Here is a 9,565-nt window from a genome sequence, read left to right as displayed (position 1 = left end):
ACACACCAAAGTTTGCACAGTTCACCCCCGCTCACGCAACTGTGGAGTCACTGCCTTCACCCATCAACCGCAATCCGTGACCTTCATCTCAGGATACTGAGAATTATTTAAACACTGTCTAGAGAAGACCAGACTGTGAACAGCCATTTGGGATTTATATTTGAGTTCATATGGTTTGCAAGGGCAATGCACTAGTCTCTATTAATGTCCAAATGCCTGAGCACCAGTGATATATTTTGTAACTTCATGTAGAATGAATAGCAGGAATTTACCTGGTTTATTTAATGATACAACAAATGAAAAATGCGATTTAAAAAACCACTCAAAAATATTTTTGCAAATGCATCATCTGCATGTATTTGTGCGTGTATAAAAACAGCATTTACACAAAAAAGCAGTGCATACAAGGATACATTATGTGCGTCTTCAAGGGGGGGAAAACAATTAAAAATAAAAAGCTTCAAAGAGCCAGCAAAGCCAATTACTCCCACAATATGCATTAGCAAATATTCTTTTAAATCATTTTAATGTCACTGTTATAACCAGTTCAAAATATTATTTTGCTTTTCAGTTTCTGTACATTCTGTTTCTGGCTCAGGTGTGGGCTCTCCTCTCTTTAGTGGGGCGCACACACACGCATACACACACAGAGGCACGCACACACACACACACACACACACACACACACACACACCTCTGCCTTCAATATGCACAGCTTGTCCCAAAGGGCAGGAAAACACAAAGTGAAACTCAGTACATCAGAGAGAAAAGTGCAGACGAGCAGTAAGCCAGACAGGTGGACGAAGGGAGCGGTGAGTGCAAGGCTTGAGTGACAGCGATACTCAGCTACGTTAAGCACATCCTGGCTCCGGATAGCCCCGCCCCCTCTGGCGTGGGCAGCAGGTTGTGTTTTTCTGTTGTACAGAATGCGTGTATGCTTGCGGGCGTTTCACTTTGGCTTCTTTTGTGGGACGGTGTTGTTTGGAAAGGTTTGGAGGGCTGGGGTCAGGGTGAACCCACTCACAAAGGGTCCCAGGACAGCACCAGAGCGACAGGTCCACATTGAAGCCCATGCTACTCTGAGGGCGGTGGCCAAAGTCACTGAGACCCCAGACGAGAGGTGGGCTATCTCATTCTGTTAGGACCCGGGGGGAGGGTGAGGGGGGTCTGGCTTTCCTAACAGTGATCTGACCACTTGGAAAACCACCGACAGACAACTGAATGGTATGTCCCAGCCTTATGAACTGTAGCTGCTGCACAGCTCATGAAGCTAAAACTAAGGTTTACATCAGTCAATCTGCAGCGTGTGCTTTTTTTAAACCCAACTGATGGCAAATTGAGGGATGTTAGGGAAAAACACCATAATCTCAGCTAAGTGGCCTTTGATATGTGGCAGTTACTCTAAAACAGGATTCATTCTGCAGAGGCTGGAAATGAAAAGTCCACAACCAATCAACGCAGGTTTCAAGTGGTCAATCAAACCACGGACCCTTCTCCAAAAATAAACTTTCTTTTTTTTTCCTGGACAGCCCTGAAATGTGAATGGTGCATATTGGAAAGGTGTAATTCAAATTAAAAATGTATTACTGACACTGTGCCCTTGGTTCAGTGGGAAATATATTTTGGGATTTGGACAGAGGAATAAAAACTAGCAAATATTTTCATGTGCATACATTTAATAGCATGAAGATATAAAAGATTCACTTTCCATTAAATTTTTTCCATTTTATTTGCACAATCAGTCAGCACATGGTTCAGTCTCAAACTCTGTTAGAAAGAGCATTGAACCTGCAGCAGGCAATTTGAGAGGCCAATCAACATTTTGAGCCTGAAAACCACAAAAAAGTATCGTATATGTTCCAAATACTAACAATTTCTTAGCCACAGCCTGCCAATTATAATTCTGGGGTCACTACTGAGGGTGGAAGAACACTTGAATATAGGCCTTTCACCTGTGTGCAACCTCCTGAAATTGTACAATTATGGCACCCTTTCATGCACCATAGCAATGGCACCTTATAGCACACTGCTTTTAATCAATCACAAAACTGTGAACGTTAGTAAACTGTCTCATCTTGCCACCTACTGAGACAAACGTACAAAATGCAAATACGTACAATTCAAGCTTCAGTTGTGAGTTTGTAAAGCCGTTTCTAAATCATTTCATGACTAGGAACCATAATTACTTTGGTATAATGTCATTCACTTGTTTTCTTAGATAAAATTACTTAAAGCATTATCTTTAGAGTCAACATTTGAAGAAGGCCCTCAGGTTTCTTTTTTTTTTTTGTCAGTCAAAGCAATTGGTTCTTGAACCAATTTGAACCAAGGGTCAGGGTTGTCCAGTAGAGCCTTCACAGAGCTGAAGGCTAAAGCTAAGAACCAGGGCTCAAAAACCGACGACAGCCATCATCTTGTTTTTCTTATGGATTCCCATGAAGAATCTCAAACTGCCCCAGCAAGGCTAAGACCGGGCAAAATAGCAGCAGGCAAACAACCCAAAACAAGAAAGTGTGAGAAGCGGGAGGGGAGTTGTGTCAAGTAAAGCGGATTCCTGCGACTAAAATCACAGTCTCTATAAACCACTTCAAGTGCAGTATTCCACAACACACACAGTCAAAATTTCATCATGACTTTACCATTTTCTTATTTATGCAATTAAAAAAAAACCTAATTCATCATTGTAAGCTTTTTTTATCCAACATTGCAATTTCTAAAAAAAAAATTAAATAGACCCTTTCGTGGTCTAGTTATAATCCTTTGTTAAAATGTCCGTAGTGTTAAAATAATAATTTATGGTTTAAAACCTAATTATTATAGAATTATTAGATTTGGAATTCTGGGAAAACTACCCAATACAGTGACCTGATTGGATGTACAGTGCCTTCAGAAAGTTTTCACCCACATTGATTATTTCTTATTTTGTGGTGTTGCAAATTTCATATGTATTTGGATGTATTTAGTATTTAAATGTCTTCAGAATTAAAGAAAAATAGAAACATGAAAATGGTGTAATTGAAAAGTATTCACCCCCTTTGTATTATCAACTATTTTCTTGAGAAATCACACTAAATACATTAACCAGGTCCGCCTATGTTGATTTCGAAAACACCCGTGTGCAACTCCATTACTGCAGATCAGATCAGTCAGGCATGCCAAGGAACGACCTGTGGAACTTTTGCGATGAACCTTTCAGGCTCTTCAGAAAGGAGAGAAGTGCCCAGGAGCCCAGCTGCAACACTGACAGAGCAGCAGAGCTCACTGACTGAAATGGGAGGTGCGGTCCAAAGAACCAACGGTTCACCAGAACTTCACCAATCTGGCCTACATAAAGCTATGGGACGGGCCCCGAGACATTCTTGAATGAGCTCTTTGGCTTGAAGAGAAAGCACTAAGATCGGCCCCGTCACCCAGGTAACGCCATCCCTACTGTCAAGCACGGTGCGGGCAGCATCGTGTGGGGTTGCCTTTTCAACAGGGACTGGGAAGCTGGTTACCAGCAAGGGCAAGCGGGATGGAGCCAAATGCAGGCAATCCACTGAGGAGAACTGAGTTTCATTCCACAGGAGATCTGCACTCAGGGAGAAGATTCATGCTCTAACAGGAAAATGACCCAAAACACATGGGAAAAGCAACAGATGAATGACTTAAAAAGAAAAAGGTCAGTATTCCTGAATAGCCCAGTCACACCTCAGACTTAAATCACAAACTTTTTGAGTCAAGACTAACAGTTGAGATGAGAAAAAGACCGTATTAAGACAGTCCTGACTGAGTTTGTGATCACAACATTAAATTATTTGTGAGATAACATTAAATTCATCCCATTCCAGTGGCACCGGGTAAGACTACACGCGTTCCTTCGCCACTCAGACACTTCTACTGTTTGACTTGCGGAGGGGTTTCTTACAGTTGCTGACCTCAATGTGACAAGTTTTGATTTCTTCCAGTTGGTGACCTTGATGAATAAAAACTTTGGTGTATCTGAGGGGTTTCTTAAACTCCTTGTAAGACTGTAAAATTACTCAAAATACTGCCTAGTCTAAGGCCAGCATTAGCAGAAAAGAGAATATTTAACATGGAGAAAGGGGCAAAATTTTTAATGAGCAAAACTCATACAGACACACCGAGAAGACTCAGAGCATGAAGTGCTGACACTGGGGGGTGAACACGTTTGTACTCAGAAATGCGTCTTTTTAAATGTGGCCGAAAAAAATGATCATAAATGTGTCAAATGTATTGCGTTGACGAAGGGAATATCCATTAAATCTTTTTTAAAATTCATTAAAACATTTTTTAGATCCATTAGCATTTTTTAAAAATCCATTAAAATGTTTAAAATATCCATTAAAATTTTAAGGTGCTGCACAAAATGTGAAAGAGCTGAAGGAGGGAGAATGCTTTCCAGAGCACTGTATAAGGATATTCTAAAACCCCAGCAGCTCATACTGTTTATAAGGGGTCACATCTGAATATGAAAACTGATCCTTTCTAGAACGACCCTCTTGGGTCACGCATGCTTTGCATGCACTGCTTTTAATAAGCATTGGACGAGTATCATTCTAGGTGGGCGTCCACTCTTATCCGTATAGGGCCACTGTGGGCACAGGCTTTTGTTTTAGCCCGGCCCTGTGACTCCTGATTCAACTAATTAACCAATAATGGTCTTCGTTGAAGCAGAATCAGGTGTCTTAGTGTTGGGCTAGAACAAATACCTGCACCCACACCGTCCACTGCCAGATAAGACTGGACACCCCTGATCTAGACCACTGTGGCAGCTGGCTGAGTCAGTTATGGAACACTGCTCTTGAGTTACATTCAGATACCAGTTTCCATTCTAGCGAATCTTCCGTGAAGTTCAAATGCAAATGGGCTTGACCGGCAGGGCAAATTCAAATGCAGTCTCCGCCCTGGCCGAACCCTTTCTCCACTTTCGCGCGCCCGCTGTCATTCGTCGGGGGAGCGGCCCTCCTGCGCCAGTCTGAGGCGGGACAGGATGTGCTTTTTGGGGAATTTGAGGGTGGTGCAGCCGAACTGGCTGACCCCCCCGGTGTCCCCCGGCAGCTTCTCCCGCCGCTGCACCCAGCTGCGCCAGCCGGGCTTCCAGCAGTACACGCTGTCGTAGAAACGGGCGCCGTTCTCCCCGCCCAGCACGTAGATCCGCCGCTTCCAGCGGGCCACGCCCCCGCCCGCGATGCGCCGCGGCAACCCGGGGAACACCACCGGGCTGGGGGCGCGGTCGCTCCCCCCTCCCCCGCCCCGGTCCGTGCCCGCCACCCCCACCGCCGGCGCCCCGCCCCGCTCCCCCCCGGAGCCCCGCCCCTCCCGAAAGAACAGCACCCGCCCCGTGGCGTCCAGCGGCTCCAGCTGGGTGTAGTTACCGTCCAGGAACTTGGTGGCGTCCCGCAGGTACCCGCCCACGGCGCACACCCCGCCCCGCACGGCCACGCCCCCCGCCAGGCAGGTGGCGCCGGAGTCCAGGCCCACGCGGCTCCAGGTGCGGGTCAGTGTGTGGTAGATGAGCACGCCCGAGTGCACCACCGCCCGGTTCTGCTCCAGGGTGGTGCCGCCCAGCAGGTAGAGGCGGCCGCGCAGCGCGGCGCAGGCGAAGGAGCGCAGCGGGAGGGGCAGGCGGGGCCCGGGGCCCCAGCGCAGCGTGCACAGGTCCAGGGCCTCGCAGGAGTCCAGCAGGGCGGCCCGGTTGCAGCCCCCCAGGGCGTACAGGGTGTCCCCGCACCCCAGCAGCCCCAGCATGGCCCGCGGGACGGCCAGCGAGGGCCGGGGCAGCCAGCGGTCCCGCACCGTGTCGTACTCGTGCACCGAGGCGGACACCTGGCCCCCGCGCAGGATGCCCCCGGCGACGAAGAGCCGGCCGCCCACGGCGGTGCAGCCGGGGCAGAGCAGCGAGCCCAGCGCCGCCAGCTTCTCCCACTTGCCCGTGCGCGGGTCGAAGCAGTCCACCGTGAAGTCGCTCTCCCGCAGCGACTCGTCCTCGCGCGGCTTCAGGTCCACGCACACGATCTTCTTCTCGAACATGCCCTCCCGCGGCCGGAGGGGCCCCGCGGGGCCGTCCGCCAGCCCCGGCCCCAGCTCCTGCGCCAGCCGCAGGCTCTCCTCGGGCGCCAGCAGGCCCGGGCGCAGGTGGCGCAGCAGGGCGGGCATGTGGGCGTAGCGCTGGCGCGGCTGGTGCTCGGCCCAGCGCCGGGCGGCGTCGTACACCTCCGCCTCCGAGTCCACGCCCAGCCGGTCGGACGCCAGCAGGCTGCCCAGCGTGCCCGGGTCCAGCAGCAGGAAGTCGTTCTGCCGCGCCACGCGGGGGAAGTGCTGGGCCACCAGCCGCAGAGAGGCCCGCAGCAGCAGCTGGTCGTGGTGCGAGCGCGCCAGGGAGTACATCCCCAGGCAGTTCTCCACGGACAGGTGCTCAAACAGGAACCTGCAAACGCAAGCACCAGCCAAATCAGCCAATCACCTGCGGGAGACGCTAGGACGCACGCACCCAAAGGCCCAGGTTCAATCTAACCTCAAAGTGCTGCGCATGCCATTTTCCCATTATTCAAACATCATGCAGACATGACTGAAAAATATAGGTAAATTAACTGCATTTACATAGTGCTTTTTCCAGAAACTACAGCTATGCAAAGCACTTTATGATTAGTATTCCTCTCATTCACCCATTCACATACACTCACACATCAACAGTGAAAGGCAGCCATGCAAGGCACCAGCCAACCAGCTCAATAGGAGCAATTAAGGGTTCTTTCTCAAGGACACTCCGACACTTTTTGCCCAGAGGACCAGGGATCAAACCAGCAATGTTCTAATAGCCAGACTGGGCCTAAATATCCCAAGATGGGTGGCAGTATCTGAGAGCCCATATGGCAGAATCACATCTTCTAGAGTATCCGCGCTGTGACTTTAAACATCATTATCATTATCTACGCGACATTACACCAGTCCTACGACCCCCCTGGTTGTTTGGTGTGTCAGTGCATATTTGTATTCTGTACATTAATACTCCAGTCAGTGCCTGGGAATAACAGTTAGCCAGTCTGTTGCAGTATTTATTGAAGCTGATTTCCACAGCCAGTACAGCAATGTGCATGGCAGTATCTGAGATCTCAATGCACCAATGTCAGTACACTCATTCTCCTGTTGCTGGTTAAATATTTACCTGGAGCACAAATCCTGCAGGGGCATCACTTGAAGCCGATTGGCTGCCACGAAAAGGTCCTCCGCTGTGTCCAGACTGAGCCCCGCCTCCCCCGTGTACACAAACTGGATGACCGTCTCCATGACGGACGGCGTCACCTCCTCCAGCCGGATCTCCGTGAGCCGGGACTCCACCAGGGGGCTGGTGAACATGGCGCGGAAGTAGGGGCTGACGGCGGCCAGGAGAACTCTGGAAGAGAGGAGGAGAGGCGGGGCTACAGGCAGGGCATAGTGACCTGGGGGCGGGGTCGACATCCACTGAACACAAAACGGATGTGGGAAAATACTAGCAGTGAGGGATGAAATGTGAATCCAAGTGTGTTTCCATTCCCCACAGCGTGTGCTTTACCTGCACTGACCGATAGCCCCCAGGCCTGGCTGCGTGTGATCAGCTGAGTCTGCAGGAGGCTCGATGCGAGTGTGTGTGTGTGTGACGCAGTGATGCTGCGAACCTCACTTTCCTCTGACCTCACAGAGCCAGCGACAAAGGCTGCCAGTGTGACAAACCCACCTGTGACACATGAACTTCTTACCCTCCACCAGGAGAGTCACATCGCACAGCTGCTGAGCATCCAAGAGCTGCTTCAGCCCTGAGAGCGAGAGACAGAGAGAGAGAGAGACAGACAGAGATAGAGAAAGAGAAAGGAGAGAACAAGTTTGAATTTAAAACCACCTTCATTGTCCCAGTTCCACAACATGTCCAAGTGATGATCAAAATATAATCACAAGAACGTCAGGCACCCCTGCAAGGAGGAATCAAACTAGTAACAAAGCACAACATAACCGTACAGGCTCTAAACGTGAAGGTCCTGCCTCCCCTGCCCATCATTCCCCCACAATAACACCCTCAGCCTCGCCGGCAGCAGCCCCCCCTGAACATCACCCGCCTCAACAGACCCTGTCCCCAGCCTCTTATTCTTCCTGCTGCCCCCCAAAAAAACTGAGCAAGTGAGAGAAAGAGATGGAGAGACATGGAAAGAGGGAGACAGAGAGAAAAGTTGAGGAGGGGTGAAGTCTATCAGCTGCCTCTTTCTTTCCTTATGAACAACTACGCCCCCAGCAGGAGGCCACTGGAGGATGTGTATGTGTGTGTGTGTGTGTGTGTGTGTGTGTGTGCATGTGTGCATGTATATGTGCACGTGTGTGTGTGTGTGTGTGTGTGCACCCATCATCACTGCCTCACCATGTGTGATGTAGTTTCCCAGGGGGGTGGTGCTGTCATCCGGAAAGTCCTCCTCCTCCGAGTCGCTGTCCGAGAGGGGTTCCCCACCCCCCCCATCCCCGTCCTGCCAGGGCTGTGGCCGCCAAGTGGCCCCCCCACCCCGAAATGCACTCATCTGGGGAGAGGGAGTGTGCCATTGCCAACAGAAAACAGTGACAGTCACCACACCTTGAGGTTTAATCACAGCTGCAGTCCTCACTTAGATATTTAATGTGGAAACAGCACAGGTATGCAGCCAAGCCGACAAGAAACAACTGTAGTACAGTAAGGAGGCATCTGATGAAACTGGATCTGATTGACAGTTCTGGAAAAAGACCCCCCCCCCCCCCCCCCGTTATGTTATGCGATGGGGAATGTAAACAGTGTACAGTTATTAACAGAAACTTGGCAAGGATCCGTCGTGCTGTGAATTCATTAGCAACCACCTCCCTACAACTGCACCATTTTATTGGCACAGTGCATCACAACTCTTCATCCGGTAGTAATGTCAGTTACAGATATAAAGTTCCACTCACCTTGGCAAGCGAAGGTCGGATCTTCTCTCCGTGCACAGTTCGTAACCAGTTCTTTCTGCCTTCTCCCCGGCAGCAGGTTACTTTAAATTGATGTCCTTTCAGGAGCTGTCAGTTTAGCACGCTAAAATATCGCAGTGGCCGCCCGTGTCCTTCGCCCCCCCGCCACCGTGCAACCTGGCCGTCCTCCGCCGTGTGACACCGGGTATCTGGTGCATCACGGCCCATTCCGCATTTCTACAGCAGTGGTGAAAGAGTTGAACTGTTTGCCCGGTACCTTGCCGACAACTGCTTCATTCAGTCACCCTCCTGCTAAGGCACCCTCACGCCGTCCACTTTGCTTGTCCCTTCTTGCGTGACCCGTGTCTCAGTAAATTAGCTGGGGAGATACATGTACAGTATTTCCCGTATAAAGAGACAACTGCGTTACTCTTTTAAGTGACATAGTGATTTAAACGGTCTAATTCCATTAACCAGACAACAGGCTGGCCATGTCGGAGCAGCACTGCAATGCTTCGGACCTCCTCATTGGTTACCCTCTGAACTTTCCTGGCGGAAGTGACGCTTTGTTTTGAGTTTACCGACAATAAAGGGAAGCAAAGTATTGATAAACAGTAGTCTTGTT

General features: G+C 49.9%; 1 protein-coding gene across 1 annotated transcript; it reads right to left on the bottom strand.

The window, feature by feature from the left end:
- Positions 1-1,599: 1,599 nt before the first annotated feature.
- On the bottom strand, positions 1,600-9,494 carry si:dkey-260j18.2 (uncharacterized protein LOC325231 homolog). Its single transcript, XM_035385942.1, has 5 exons — positions 8,944-9,494; positions 8,390-8,543; positions 7,718-7,796; positions 7,169-7,396; positions 1,600-6,430 (listed from the first exon to the last, which is right to left on the bottom strand). Exons 2-5 carry the CDS (start codon positions 8,541-8,543, stop codon positions 4,945-4,947), a joined length of 1,947 nt encoding a protein of 648 aa, XP_035241833.1. The 5' UTR covers positions 8,944-9,494; the 3' UTR covers positions 1,600-4,944.
- Between the last annotated feature and the right edge of the window lie 71 nt (positions 9,495-9,565).

This window comes from Anguilla anguilla, chromosome 12 (assembly GCF_013347855.1).
Source record: "Anguilla anguilla isolate fAngAng1 chromosome 12, fAngAng1.pri, whole genome shotgun sequence".
Taxonomy (NCBI): Eukaryota; Metazoa; Chordata; class Actinopteri; order Anguilliformes; family Anguillidae; genus Anguilla; species Anguilla anguilla.
The sequence above is the reverse complement of the archived record's forward strand: the minus strand, read 5'-3'. Positions and strand labels throughout refer to the sequence as shown.